At 34.1% G+C, this 15,388-nt stretch overlaps 1 protein-coding gene across 1 annotated transcript; it reads left to right on the top strand.

The window, feature by feature from the left end:
* Positions 1 to 1,157: 1,157 nt before the first annotated feature.
* On the top strand, positions 1,158 to 14,854 carry LOC100247356 (anaphase-promoting complex subunit 8). The gene is made up of 5 exons (XM_002274840.4): positions 1,158 to 1,346; positions 1,572 to 1,878; positions 8,893 to 10,143; positions 10,279 to 10,410; positions 13,442 to 14,854. The coding sequence occupies exons 1-4, from the start codon at positions 1,261 to 1,263 to the stop codon at positions 10,366 to 10,368; spliced, it is 1,734 nt and encodes a 577-aa protein (XP_002274876.1). The 5' UTR covers positions 1,158 to 1,260; the 3' UTR covers positions 10,369 to 10,410; positions 13,442 to 14,854.
* The last annotated feature ends 534 nt before the right edge of the window (positions 14,855 to 15,388 follow it).

A 15,388-nucleotide genomic window follows, 5' to 3' on the forward strand; every position in this document is an offset into this window, starting at 1 on the left:
GTGTATCTAACAATATTTTCAATTAAAATATTTGACCAATGATTTTCTTAAAAATATTTCTAAAAAAAATATTTTTACTAAAAATATTTCTAAAAAAATATTTTTACTAAAAATACTTTAAATAAAAATACTCTGAGAAACAATATGAATATTTTTTTCCTTTTTTATTTTACAATTTATTTACATAGGTAATATATATATTTTATATATTCAATTTTTTAATTCGTTGATTGTTTTTAAATGGATGAAATTACCATTTTTTTTATGTGTATTTCATCATTATTTTTATGAACATAAATGAAAATTTTAAAAATTCAAATAAAATAAAACTCATAATGATTTTATTTTTTTAAGATTCAACTTTTTAATATAATTAATGTGAGAAAAATTTTTGGTGATATCTTTTAATGTGAGAATTAATGAACTCTAAATATTTAAAAAAAATTTGAAATTAAATTTAATTTGAAATAAAAAATTTTTTATTTTCCATTTTGTTTTAAATTTGTATCTTTTAATGCGATGTTTGTTATTTTGGTTGAATAAAAAAATTAAAATATTTGATTTTTTTAATTAAAAGTAATTTATTGATATTAATTAACATAATTAAAATTAACATATATCGATTGATCTTATTATTTATTTATTTAAAAATTATATAAAAAATATTCATAAAAAATACAACAAAAGAAATAATAACAATAATAATATGTTATAAATTTATTGTTTGACTAAACAGTGAAAATATGAAATATATATATATATATATATATATATATATATATATATATATATATATATATATATATATATATATATATATATATATATATATATAAAATATAATAAAATATATTTAAAAGTTTATGTACTTTGCCGGCCTTGATTTCAAAAAAAATAATATATATATATATATATATATATATATATATATATATATATAACTATTTATTTAAAATCAAATTTATCCTTACAAATTTTAAAAACAATAAAATTTTTTTTTGTTTTTTGTTTTAAAATTTTATTTATTTATTTATTTATTTACCAAACACTCTAATTTTTTTAAAAATTCTAAAAAATTGTTTTTTTGTTCTCAAATAATTTTTAATATAGGGTTTTTTTTTTTCAAAACGAGTGAAGGAAAATAGATAGCACGACGAGGTGAATTGAGAAGCAATTTTTTTGTATTTTTGAATTGTACAGTTTCCACAGAAAAGGCGCGAGGATCAATCGAGAGGGTGAGGGACAGAAAGAGAGAGATCGATGAGTTCAAAAGAGAGTTGCAGAAACGAGCTCCGAACTGCAATTTGTCAACTCAGCGACCGTTGCCTCTACTCTGCTGCCAAATGGTATCCGGTTACTTTCAAACCCTAACTCATTTACTAAATCCATTTCTCTGTTCTCGGTTGCCCATTAATGGAAGAAAAAACGGAAAAGAGAAACCATTTTTGTTAATCCTAAGCTGAGAAATGTTCTTATACGAGTCTTAATGGGAAGTTTAATTTTGAGGTTTGTTTGTGTTCGACCAAAAGGGGCGGAGCTGATTTTGGCTTTGATTCGATTTCTGTTTTCAGGGCAGCAGAGCAGTTGGTGGGGATCGAGCAGGATCCGGCCAAATTCACACCGTCGCACACCAGATTCCAGCTAGGTAGTTCCAGCATTCGCCGGAGATTTCGCACTAATGAGATTGCTTCCACACCAACCGCCGGCGTATCTTCCGTATCTACACCAATGCTGGAGGAGGACGAAGCCATAGATGGTGATTTCTACCTTTTAGCTAAGTCGTACTTTGATTGCCGGGAGTATCGTAGGGCTGCTCATGTGCTTCGTGATCAGACTCGAAAGAAAGCCGTGTTCTTACGATGTTATGCTCTTTATCTGGTTCGCCTCACGCTTATTTGGTCATCTTTTTTGCTTCGAATTGGTCGTTCATTTACCGTTTCATGGTTTTGAACTTTGATTATGTTGTGCGTGTGGACGCTTTCTACCCTGGCAAGGGTTGGCATGGAGAAGGGGGAAGTTCCAGGTTTAATTCCATGTCATAGCAAAAAGAAAAAGGGAAAAAATATTACCTACAGAAAAATAAAAATAAATAAAAAAACCTAGTTTTTAATCATTAGGAATTATTTCTCTAGGATATTGTTTGTAGATTATGAAAGCTAAATTGGTATGCTGACAGTTTGAGTTTGGTTCGCACATTGGAGTGTCTGACACCTCAAATGTGCATTGGATGAGCCAATTATTGAGTTTGAATTATGGTGATTTCAAGAATGTAAGTTTAAGAGTTGAAAAGATCCAAAAGGACTTTTTGTGGGGGCGGGAGCTCTTAAGGAAAAACACTATCAGTCAATTGGTCTACAATTTGCAAACCCAAGAAAAAAATGGGAAGATCAACAACCTTCCATGTGTTATTTTTTATTAGTGCACTCATTTCTTCCATCATTGCTTCCATCATTTTTTCCTATGGGAAGATCAACAACCTCCCATGTGTTATTTTTTTATTAGTGCACTCATTTCTTCCATCAGTGCTTTCCTCTGGTTGTCATTTCTAAGTGCCTCATGGACAGTTTTTGGTGTCTCTATGGAATTTAGTTTTGAGACAAAGGCTTGGTAAGAAGGTGATAGTTTTTCAAGGGAAACAAAATGGCTCATGGGGTGTTGAGTACATTGTCCTTTTTCTTTCCTAAGGGCAATAGGCAAATCAAGATCATTAAGGCTAAGGAAATCATTGCCCTTTTTTTGTGCATCAAGATCAATAGAATTAGTACCTTTTTCTGGTTAAATGACTGGGACACGTGGAGTTTCTGGGGCCAGTTGCTTCCTCCTTGAATAGACCTTGAGTGGCACTTGAAGATCCTCCCCCTCTAAACTTTGCATATAGGATTCAAATCTGGGTAGCTCAGGGACAGCTTCTGGTGCAGTTTCTGAGGCATTCTTTAGGGCAATTGCTTGGGTATTTCCTGAAGTAACAGCTATAGAAAAATCTGGCATTACTGGTGCAGTGTTTGAGGCATTTTCTGGGGCTTTTTTTTTGGTATTTTCTGGAGTGACTGCTATGGAAAAATCTGATCCCTTAATTTGGACAGTTTTGGTGGAGTTCTCTAGGATAGGAAGAGTAGGTAGGCTAGGAAAGAATTCCTTATCTTCTGCAAAAGGCTCCCCCTGAAGATAAGGATTAGAAAAAAAAAGGTTGTTTTTCATTGAATGATACATCCATAGTGACAAAAAACCTTTTAGAAACACTTATAACTCCTTTTTGTTGGAGAATAACCAACAAAGATACATTTAAGGGCTCTTGGGTCAAGTTTAGTTCTTTGATGAGCATAGATATGTACAAAGGCCACACACCCAAAAATCCTTGGGGAAAGGTGGTTGAAACCATCAAATTTTGGAAAAAATCTAGAAAGTGTTTCAATAGAGCTAGAATAGTTAAGAATCCAAGAGCGTAGCCTATTTATGAAGTATGCAGTAGTTAGGACAACTTCTCCCCAAAATGACTTTGGAACATTCATTTGAAAAATCAAGGCTATAGTAATCTTCAATAGATGCCTATTTTTACATTTGGCTATCCCATTTTGTTGGGGAGTATCATTACAAGATGAATAATGTATGATTCCTTCTTTTTGGAGATAAGGTGTAAGGTATTGATTAAAATACTATTTTCTATTGTCTGACCTTATTCCTAAGACCTTGGCATAAAATTGAGTTTTTAGCATGTTATGAAAAATGGGAAGATTGTGTTAACCTCAATTTTTTGTTTCATGAGATATACCCAAGTAAATCAAGTACAATCATCAACAAACAAAACAAACCAACTTACTCCAGAAATGCTATGAATAGTAGGTCCCCAAACATCCGTATGAATCAAACTAAATGGAACAAAACGTTTCTTATTACTTAAAGGAAAAGACACTCGTGATGTTTAGCATACTCACAAACATCACAATGGAAGTTTTGAACATTTAGTTTTTCAAACATATTAGGAACTATTTTTTTCAACAATAAAGAAGGTGGATGACCAAGACGAAAATGGGATAACCAAACTTGTTCCTCGGTTGGAGTATGATGTTTTGATAAATACGTATGAGGAGTAGGACATGTTGTGCCACTTTCAGCTTCAAGGAGAAACAGTCCCCCTTCTTCTGTAGCATGCCCAATCACTTTCCCTGTAAGAAGGTCATGAAAAGAATATTCAGATTGTGTAAAGTTGACCGAGCAATTTAGGTCCTTAGTAATTTGAGGAATAGACAACAAATTTACTGATAGTTTTGGAACATGTAAGACATTTCTTAATGTTAGAGAAGATGTTAAGAAGACATCTCCTGAACCAGCCACAGTTACTAAGGTACCATCAACAATTTTGATCTTTTGATTTCCCGTGCATGGAATGTAATTAGAAAAGACTTTTGAAGAATTGGTCATATGGTCTGAAGCCCCCGAATCAACGATTCAACGGCTGGAAAACTGAATTTTAGAAGCACTCAAGGAGAAGGAATACTTACTTATTTGAGCAAAATGACTATATCCCTCAGGTTTTTCTAGCTTGGAATTGAATCTTTTAAGTTTGTCAATTTCCTCCATGTTGAGCTCCATTTCTTGGCCAAAGCTTTCTTCTTGCTGTTTTCCTCCAATTTCAGCAAGATTGGCTTGTGATTTATAGCCAGAATTAACCCCTTTACCCCCACTCCCCTTGAAGAAATTTAGGGGCTTGCCATGGAGCTTCCGGCATGTCTCCCTTGTGTGGCTATTTTTCTTGCAATAGCTGCACCATAAGGAGTCTTTCTCACTTGTTTTCTTCCCTTCATTTCAACCAGAGTTTGCAGCATTAGCCACAACACTTCCTTCATTTCCACTTGGTTTTGAGATGGCTAAAGAAGATCCATCCATGCTGTTTCCCTTTTCTAACATTATATTTCTCCTTTCTTTTTCTCCTCTAATTATTGCAAAGGCTTTGTTTAGAGATGGCAGTGGCTCTTTCCCAAGAATTTGGACTTGTACTTGATCCAATTCCACATTCAAACCTGCCAAGAAATCATACACCCTCTCTTGTTCAATGAACTCTTGATGCATTGTTGCATCTATGCTGCACTTCATTCTTAAATTCTGATATTGATCAAGTTCAAGCCAAAGACTTCTAATAACATTGTAGTACTCAGTTACAAAAAGAATACCTTGTTTGGTGTTGTGAATCCTTATCTTTAGTTCATACATTTGGGTTGCATCCCTTACCTTAAAATAGGTATGACACACGGACTCCCAAATTTCCTTGGCTGTTGAGAGGAACATGCATGTACGGCTTATCTCTGGTTGCATAGAGTTCCAAAGCCATGACATGATTTGAGAGTTTTCTTCATCCCACACGACAAACCTTGGATCATCCTTACTCATAACAGGTCCAATGAGATGGCTTAACTTCCCTTTGCCCTTAATACAAGTCTTTACCAACTGTGACCATTCTAAGTAATTTCCCCCATTGAGTTTGAAGGATCCTACTATATTCTGGAATTTAGCAAGTGGTGTTGATTGTTGGATTGTGGTTGGGCTCGATATTGAAGAATCAACCTTTGAAGTGTTTGACATTATGATGGGAAGAAGGGATATGAAGGTCAAAAAAATAGGGGCAATGAAGGCCTAATTTGAAGCAACGTTTCTAACAGAAGGTCAAAAACTAATGGGATATGATTTGAAAAAAAATCCTGACAATCAAGGCATGGGACATTGGAATGCTAGTGATTAGGCAAAGAAAATTCTAGCTCTGATACCATGTTCTCATTCAGATCTAGAACCTTTTTGTGAAATGCTTTCTTCTACCTTTTTTGTATAGACATATTAATATATACAAAATAATTGTATAAAAATAGCCTAGGAAATAATGCCTACGATCATGCTATCAAAGATAAATAAGATAAGAGAAGAATGCTAAGAAAGGAAAAAATCCTAGGAGATTCTATGTGCAACTATACAATTATTACAGCTCATATGGGCTGAAAAAATATTTAATAATCTGCCACACAATTTGGCAGAATTTCCAACCGGGAGATTTTCCAACAATATATGTATATATATATATATATATATATATATATATATATGTATGTATGTATATATGTATGTATCTATTGATAACCAAGGAATCTTTATGGTCAAGCTCCTTGTACTCTCCATGGAATATACTCTTTGTGTACTTTAGTATGTTTTCTTTGTATCTCTTTCTATGTATTTTCATTCTTATATATATATATGGGTTTTGTATAAGATTACCAATCTATACCACTTGTGGTGGAGGCATGTGAAGTAGATTCTGAAGAGATGTTTAATCAATACTACCTATGAGGAATATTCGGCGTGGGATGGAGTGGAAGAGCGATTCCGTAAAAGATTGGCCATGTGGAAGAGACAATACTTATGAAAGGGGGGGAGAGCAACTCTAATCCAAAACACTTTGTCGAATCTCCCTATTTACTTTATGTCCTTGCTGAGGTTACCAAGTTCAGTTAGACGAAGACTAGAGCAAATCCAAAGGGACTTCCTTTGGGGTGGTGGCAACTTGGAGCGAAAACCACACTTAGTAAGATGAAAGGTGGTGTGCTTAAGGTATACTCCCTGTATGCTTTGTGGCGATTAGCCTTTTCTAATGCAATTCTTGTTTACTTATCAAAAAAAAAAAAAAAAAAGGTGGTGTGCTTAAGTAAAAAGAAAAGGGGATTGGGGGTCAAATGTCTTTCCATTCTCAATAAGGCTCTCCTTTCCAAATGGAATTGGCGATTCGCAAATGAGAGAGAGGCTTTGTGGAATCAAGTGATTAGAAGAAAGTATGGGGAAGATAGAGGGGGTGGAGCTCTCGGGAAGTGAGAGAGGCACATGGTGTGGGGCTTTGGAAAGGAATAAGGATGGATTGGGAGTTGGTGGGCGCTCGAATCTCTTTTAGAGTTGGCAATGGGAGGAGGGTGAGCTTTTGGAGGGATAGATGGTGTGGGGACTCCCCCTGTGTGAGTCTTTTCCTTCCCTCTTTGCTTTGTCTACTGAAAAGGAAGCTTGGGTGGCGGATGTTTGGGATCCCTTGGCCGAGGGGGGTTGGGGGGCTGGAGCCCCTATTTTTCAAGAGCTCTAAATGATTGGGAGGTGGAGGAGGCGGAAAGATTTTTGGAGCATCTTCATGGGAAGAGAGTGCTTGGAGATGTAGAGGATATGGTGGTTTGGACCGAAACAAAGAGTGGCAAATTTTTGGTAAAGTTTCTCTACCTTGCTCTAGAAGCGGATTGCCCTGTTTTGTTTCCTTCTAGTTGTATATGGAATGGGTGGGTACAACCCAAAATCAGTTTCTTTGCGTGGGAGGTTGCATGGGGTAAAACTTTAACCCTAGACCTTGTTCAGAAAAGAGGATGGTCCTTGGCAAATAGATGCTTTATGTGTTTTGAGAATGAGGAGACCATAGATCATTTGCTTCTTCACTGCTAAAAAACAAGGGTCTTATGGGAGTTACTCTTTACCTTGGTTGGGGTGTCTTGGGTGTTGCCCTCTTCAGTTAGAGAGACTCTTCTTAACTGACATGGTTCATTTGTGGGCAAAAAGCGTAAAAAGGTGTGGAAAGCTGCTCTTCTTCATATATTTTGGACGGTGTGGAAGACGAGAAATAGATTGACATTTAAGGATGACGAGTTGTCAATCCAAAGATTGAAATATTCCTTTCTTTGGTCTGAGGCTAAGTTGTTTATAGTTGAATGCCCTCTAACTATGGTTAATTTTATTGATTGGTTGGGATCCTTTTAAGGTTGTTTTTGGGCTAGGTGCTTTTTTGGGTCTCTTTCTTTTTCTTTAGCCTTTTTGGTGGTGGGTGTTTAGGTTTGTATACCTTGCATAGTTCTGTATACCTTGAGTCGCTTTTTTGGCGTCTCTTTTTAATGAATTATCTTTACCTATCAAAAAAAAAAATACTACTTGTGAGGATTGATATTGTTGCTAGAAGAGACATGAGGTAGTGCAACTAGTGGATTTGAAATTTAGTTTTGGGAAGAAAAAAAAAATGTCTTGATGCCATTTGTGATATCATACTGTGTATGTCCAACCATCAGTTGATTGTAGCATTGTCCTTGGGCCCAAGTTGAAAGCTATACTATATGTACATAGTTGCTGTTCTCTTTTCAGTCTTTAAAACAAATATTTTCAGTAATTTCTGATACAAAATGGTTTTTGTATCTTCACACAACCAAACATTGTGATGTAATTTGGTTAGGTCTGGTTCACGGGTAATTCATGCGCTTGTGTTGACTGCTGACCTGAGAAACTTAGGTGTGAAACTAACCAAGAGTTCTCTGTTGATCATATGTCATCAGGTTAATGGGATCATTATATCTGGTAGAATTGTTTCAAGTGTAATGAGTCAATTCCACTTTAGTGTAAGCATATTTCATTGAAGTTCTAATACATGAACTGGATGTAGCTTAGATTTTGGGTTGTACCACATCTATCCACCATTCTTTCCCTTCTCTGGCTTTAAATATTGTTTCCTTATTTTACCTCTCCTTTTAACCTTTAATTATAATTTTTCCAGAGTGCAGGCAAATTGATTAATGAATTGGAACTGATTCATTTACTTCAGATACCATTCCATTACATGAATGACTTTCATTAAAGTGGTGGCCTTCTAATTATTGGGGATGCCAATTACTCGTTGGACCTACTAATGGTTGGAGTTATAGTTCTGTTCACACGCATACACTGCTGATACAGTGATACGTGATGTCACTCCTTACAGAAATACTTTAACATTGTCCAATGCATTTTAGTCTGGTGTACTGATCTGATATTGATTCAGTTGAGGTTATGTATTGACACAGCTCTCACTTTCCAAAAGTTCTATTTAATAATTTTTCGATTTTTAATTGCTTCATGTAGGCTGGAGAGAAGCGCAAAGAAGAAGAGATGATAGAACTTGAGGGACCTTTGGGTAAGAGTGATGCTGTGAACCATGAACTGGTTTATCTTGAGAGGGAGTTGTCAATGCTCCGCAAAAATGGCACTGTTGATCCCTTTGGACTGTATTTATATGGACTTGTGCTCAACAAGAAAGGCAGCGAAAATCTTGCCCGTACAGTACTGGTGGAGTCAGTGAATAGCTACCCCTGGAACTGGAATGCTTGGACGGAGCTGCAGTCCTTATGCACTACAATTGACATTTTGAATAGCCTTAATCTCAATTATCATTGGATGAAAGACTTCTTCCTTGCCAATGCTTACCAAGAACTCAGGATGCACAATGAATCCTTGGGAAAATATGAATATTTACAAGGCACTTTTAGTTTCAGTAACTACATTCAAGCTCAGATTGCAAAAGCCCAGTACAGTCTGAGGGAATTTGAACAAGTAGAAGTAATATTTGAAGAGCTTTTAAGGAATGATCCTTATCGAGTTGAAGACATGGATATGTATTCCAATGTGCTATACGCAAAGGAGTGTTTCTCCACTTTAAGTTACCTTGCTCACAGGGTATTCTTGACTGATAAATACAGACCTGAGTCTTGTTTCATTATTGGGAACTATTACAGTTTGAAGGGGCAGCATGAGAAGTCAGTTGTGTATTTTAGGAGGGCACTCAAATTGAACAAAAATTACTTATCTGCTTGGACACTCATGGGTCATGAGTATGTTGAGATGAAGAACACTCCAGCTGCTGTTGATGCCTATCGAAGGGCTGTAGATATAAATCCGTGTGATTATCGAGCCTGGTATGGGTTGGGACAAGCATATGAGATGATGGGCATGCCCTATTATGCTCTTCATTACTTTCGAAAATCAGTTTTCCTGCAGCCAAATGATTCTCGGTTATGGATTGCCATGGGTCAGTGCTATGAAACCGACCAGCTTCAAATGCTTGAGGATGCCATCAAGTGTTACAAAAGGGCAGCAAATTGTAATGACACTGAGGCAATAGCTCTGCACCAGATAGCAAAGCTAAGTAAGGATCTGAAGCGTTCTGAAGAAGCTGCATTTTACTACAAAAAAGATTTGGAGAGGATGGAAGCTGAAGAGAGGGAAGGGCCAAATTTGGTTGAAGCTCTGCTTTTTCTTGCTACTTACTACAAATCCCAGAAGAGATTTGAAGAAGCAGAGATCTATTGCACCCGTCTTCTTGATTACACTGGCCCAGTGAGTTTCTCTTTTAAACCTTTTTTCCATGTGTTGTTTACATAAAAAGATTAATTACCCATTTTACAAATTTCATGACTAACGATTGACAGTGAAAACTTTACCTCAGCTCTATTGACCTTTTGTGTTCTGCAGGAGAAGGAAACTGCAAAGAGTTTACTCCGGGGAATGAGAAAAGCACAATCTGGTTTCTCTTCTATTGATATTGAGCATTTGCCCCCCTGATACTACCTTCATGTGATAGTGGTATAAAAATCTTTGAAGCAGGTATGACCTAACCTAGTTTCTGCCTTTGGAAATTAGTGATGAAAAGCTTGGGATAGGCCAACTACTAAGTAAGAGCATGTTGTGGACTTCAATGCTGCAGACAATTTTTTACCTCTTTTGTGTGTTTTTTATTTATTTATATATATATATATATATATATATATATACATGTTTTCAACAGGTCAATTATCTAAACTATCTTACTAGTCACGTGATAGTGTCCCAACATTGGTGTTTTTCCTCAATATGGATAGAATTTATTTATATTTATTTAGAAAGAAAATGGATATCACCTTTCTAACTTACTTTTTATGAGAATTAAGTATTAAGAAATATTTTGGTGCCAATGCCATGTGACTGCATAGTATTCCTTGTTTAAATTCTGGATTTGATAACTGTAAATTCTTTCCTTTCCATATTTGTTATTGTGTTTTATTACATACTAGCTATTGAGGCACACACACACGATGCATGTGCAATGCAATAGATTAGTAATATTGCAAGTAATTGTAAAATAATATACATATCAAATTGAAAATGTATTTAGTTACAACTTCATCAATATTTTTTCCGAACATCTTCAACATATCTAAATCAATAGCAATACAAAAACACATAAGTTGGTATTTTAATTAAACTACTTGGATACATTATCATAAAATAAATATGTAAAACATATTTTTATCAATAAGAACAATATGTGTTGCCTTCTATTGTTTTTAATTTTATATAAAATCTCGTATTTTTTGCTCCATGCTTTTTTTTTGTCTCAAGATGTTTTAAAAAGTGTATATAAAATTTTCTAATTGTGATATATTCCAAATAACAGATAATGAGATGAAATGAACCACAATTAAAAAATGTACCTCTTTAATGTAAAATTATTGTCTTTCACATTTTTCCTTCTTGAAATGGAGTTTGAGAATAATAGTGTAAAAGTATAAAATCAGTTACAATGTAATTGTGAGGTAGTAAATGTACCTGGTTATGAAGTTGACATTCCATAGTCTATATGATGAGTGTTTTAGATAGTCTTTTTCTATGCAGAAATAATTGAATTATTAATTCATATATACATTTAAATAAAAAAAACCATCTATAAAATGAGAAGATACAATATCACAATAGAAAAAGACTCCAAAGATGATTTATCATTTATAAGCCACATTAAAAAAATATTCTTTAATAGATACATACCATAGTCAAGGCATATCATATAACAAAGAAATAGTAATCCCGATGTAATATAAAAATTTAAAAATATCATGAATCATAAATGAAGCTTGATGAGTTGTAGAAATTATACCAACTTTTATATATATATACATGCACATTTAAAGGTGGTGAATGTAGTACACCAGAACTAACTTTCTCTTTGTTTTACTAGTATTTGCTTAATCATTATTGATAAGGTTTTGCAATTAACTTTGACACCACACTTAGGAATATATAATTGAAATTGCTTCACTTAACGATATTTCAGTTAGTACATGAATGTAAATTTTGAAACATAATATTTGTAAATTATATAAGAAGTATCATACTTCAAACCTTGTGATCATTATTGTTCTAGTATCCTTTTCAATGTTCCATGATTTACATCAATCTTAATATTCATTATTAAGCTAAGAGTATGGGAATCAAAATAAAAAGTAAGCAAAGTTATCAATACATCCATTATGTGCACAAAAGTAAATATTATATTCAAATAAGTAGGAAAAAAAATATTATTTTACCTTTTCTTTAATCTTCCCAAATATAAAGTTTTATTGTATAGGTTAAACATGCCCATAATGAATTTAAAAGCATAGGATAACTAATAGTAAAAGAATATAATACTTGTTTGTGTGCAATAATTATTACTAATCTTGAAATAAAATTTCATCATAGATCACGTTTCTTGTGAATGGCCCATCCTTTCCTTATTGTTTTCATTATAGATTACAATTCTTGTGAATGTCCTATCTTTTCCATCTTGTTTTCTTTTTTTAACCATAATTTTTGTTTTTTTTTTTTTAAATCACTCTTAATAAAGCCATGCCTATGATTGGAACCTATTCTTATAGGTAAATTTCAACATGAGGTATTGTTTATCCTTGTGACTTGTTAATTGTGAGTACAAAACTTATATGAACTAGGAATTGCATTCTTGTCAGCTCAAGTGGAAGTTTTATGTCTTTTGAAGCCTTTATAGAAATTCTTAGTAAGAAAGTCTACTTCTAACAAATTGATTGGGTAAAATTTCACAATCAAGTAGATCATTGTAATGATCACGACACAACAATCTGGTACCATTACATAATCCAATCTTTGGCTCACTGTTGCCTAGCAACATAAGAGGTCTCCCTTTTTTTAATGTCAATTTATGTGGTGGTAACCTTCCAACTAACATTGAAATAAGAATTATTGTGGAGGAAAAAAGGGTATTCATTGGGAGATGCTTTATCATAGTCAAACATAAAGTCATTGAGTCAAAGATTATAAGGTAAAAGTCATTCAACAAAAGATTATAAGGATGATTTTCTTAATCTAAAGAGTAAGGATAACTTGCATTTTGCCTTCTATTTACCCCCATTGTCAAAATCAACCAAAGGCTTCAAAATTTTCACTTTTAAAAGTAATCCACTTTTTTCTTTAGCTAATCTCATAGTTGTGACTAAAATATCTTACTTTTAATCTTATTGGGTAATAATAAAAAATTATTTATTAATCCAAAGAAAAACAATCCTCCAAATCTTTTTCAGATTAAATCTTATTTTTATTTTTGATAAAATTGAAGTTGAAGTCAAAATTATATTTTAAAAAAAATAATAATTTAACTTTGAAAACGAATCCAAATAGGACTGATATTTTTTTTAACATTTGATGGGTCCACCTATGTTGATTTTTAAATCATATAATGAATTGATGATTTTAATCTAATAATAGTGAGATTGAATTTATAATAAGCTAGTACAACATTAGAAACGCAGATAACACAGCAAGCAACAGACATGTCTCTATTCCTAATACTAAAAATCTCTTTTTGCAGGGAGGGGGCTTGGGTTCATTTTCTTAATGGGCAACACATTCTCCATCATGAGGTCAAATCACACTCTCTCCCACCTCCCCACCCCTTCTTTTTTCCTTTTTCCTTTTTCCCTTGATTCACTCTCTCTCTCTCTATCTCTCATTCCTGAGTTCTATGATTCCCTCTGTCAATTCTTTATCTTGCTCCTAGTTATATATATGTATGTACGTATATACGTATATTTGACCTTTAACCAAACCCAATAACGCTTAAGCCATTTCTTCTACTTCCCAATTACAGTCACAAACAACCTTTTACTGTAGAGGAAAGGAACATCTTTGTTTAAAATTATGTATAGAGATTCAGCTCCATCACCTAGTGCAGCCTTAAGGTTTTAACATCCAGTCATTTTGCAGATCAATCCATCTCTGCCACTATGGCTTAATATTTCTTTTATGTCAAAGGTTGGCCAAGTATGAACTCACCCTCACATTTATAAATTAATTTTTTGTTTCAATTAAGTACTGGTGAGTAATATACCATTGGACTATGTAACCTCTATGGAATGATGTAGAGTTTGAGTGGAGGTATTGTTGTATTTGATTACTCTTGCAATAAAAAAAGTGGGGGGTCTCCTCTTTTGGATAGAGAACAAGGGGGTTGAGGCATGGGAAAAGCTAGGACCATGGGTTCAGTGGTCATAATTCTCTCCATACGAGAGAGATAAAGAGGGCAGAGAGACATGAAGCCTCTGACAAATGACACGAAATACATTGGATTTTAGTACTCTATTCTTTCTTTCAACACCAACACCCAACATCAATCATCATACCCTCCTCCTTGCTCTTCCCTCTGACTCTCCACCACCACCATCAGTACTCCCTTATCATCCACCACCACCACCACCACCATCATCATCTCCACATAGAAGAAGAAGAAGATCATCAAGAACCACAAACCCCATCAGCCACACACCGCAACAATAAGAGGAAGGAGGGTGTTCCATCACCCACACGACTACAAGGAGGGTGTACTTATGAGAAAATTAACCTTGGTCTTTTTTTGAGTATCGAAGAGTCTTGTGCTTCTTCTTCTTCCTCTCCATCATCAGAGGCTCCATCAACTGTTTCTTTTCTCCAGGGGAATCAAGCATCTCAGTCCGATTATTTGCTAGATCCAAGAAAATTACAGCATGCTTAAGAAGCTTTTCGGCTATGTGGGTTTTTTCATTTTTCTCTTATTAAATGTAATGGTTTGCTTTGGTATGTCTTTTTTGACTTGAATTTTGGTGTCCTTGGTCTTAAGCTGACTGCAGAAAAAGAAGAAACCTGATAATGGCATGTGGGTATTGTGTTTTTTTAGTTCAGAACACCAACAATCATTATTCATTCACTTTGCAAATAATGAAAGCCGGATAGGGTTTTGATATTCTCATGGCTAGCTTTAAACATTTCAGTCTGTCATGCTACTTCATCATCAATTTCCCTAGCTGTGATTTATTCTTATCTGTAAAAATATGTTCACAAAAATGATGATGATGATGATACTGATATGAATAAAGAAACTTAAAAAAGAGATACATGTGAACACCTAAGCATGCAATGAGAGTGCCCGTGGTTTCTATACATTTATATGGCCATATGATGATCTATGAATCTTCGCTGCATTAGTTTTAGACATTTTTGTTGTTCATTATCTATCCGGATGTCATGTAGATGAGAATTTAATGTTTAGAGTTACAGAAATTTACATGTAAGTTATTTTAGGTGTGTGAGTAGATATGGAGAAAAGATATAGGTATATATGCATATATATTGGAAAAGACATGTAGCTGACAACCTGACAATATGAATAATCCTGAATTCTGCCTCATTTATTTGAAGTATCCTGAATTTGTTAAAAGGCATAAATTTGAAGTGCTAGACGATAATTCTAAGTGGTTTTGCTTTTCATTTAGCATCTTCTTTT

The sequence above is a fragment of the Vitis vinifera genome, chromosome 7 (assembly GCF_030704535.1).
Source record: "Vitis vinifera cultivar Pinot Noir 40024 chromosome 7, ASM3070453v1".
Classification (NCBI taxonomy): domain Eukaryota; kingdom Viridiplantae; phylum Streptophyta; class Magnoliopsida; order Vitales; family Vitaceae; genus Vitis; species Vitis vinifera.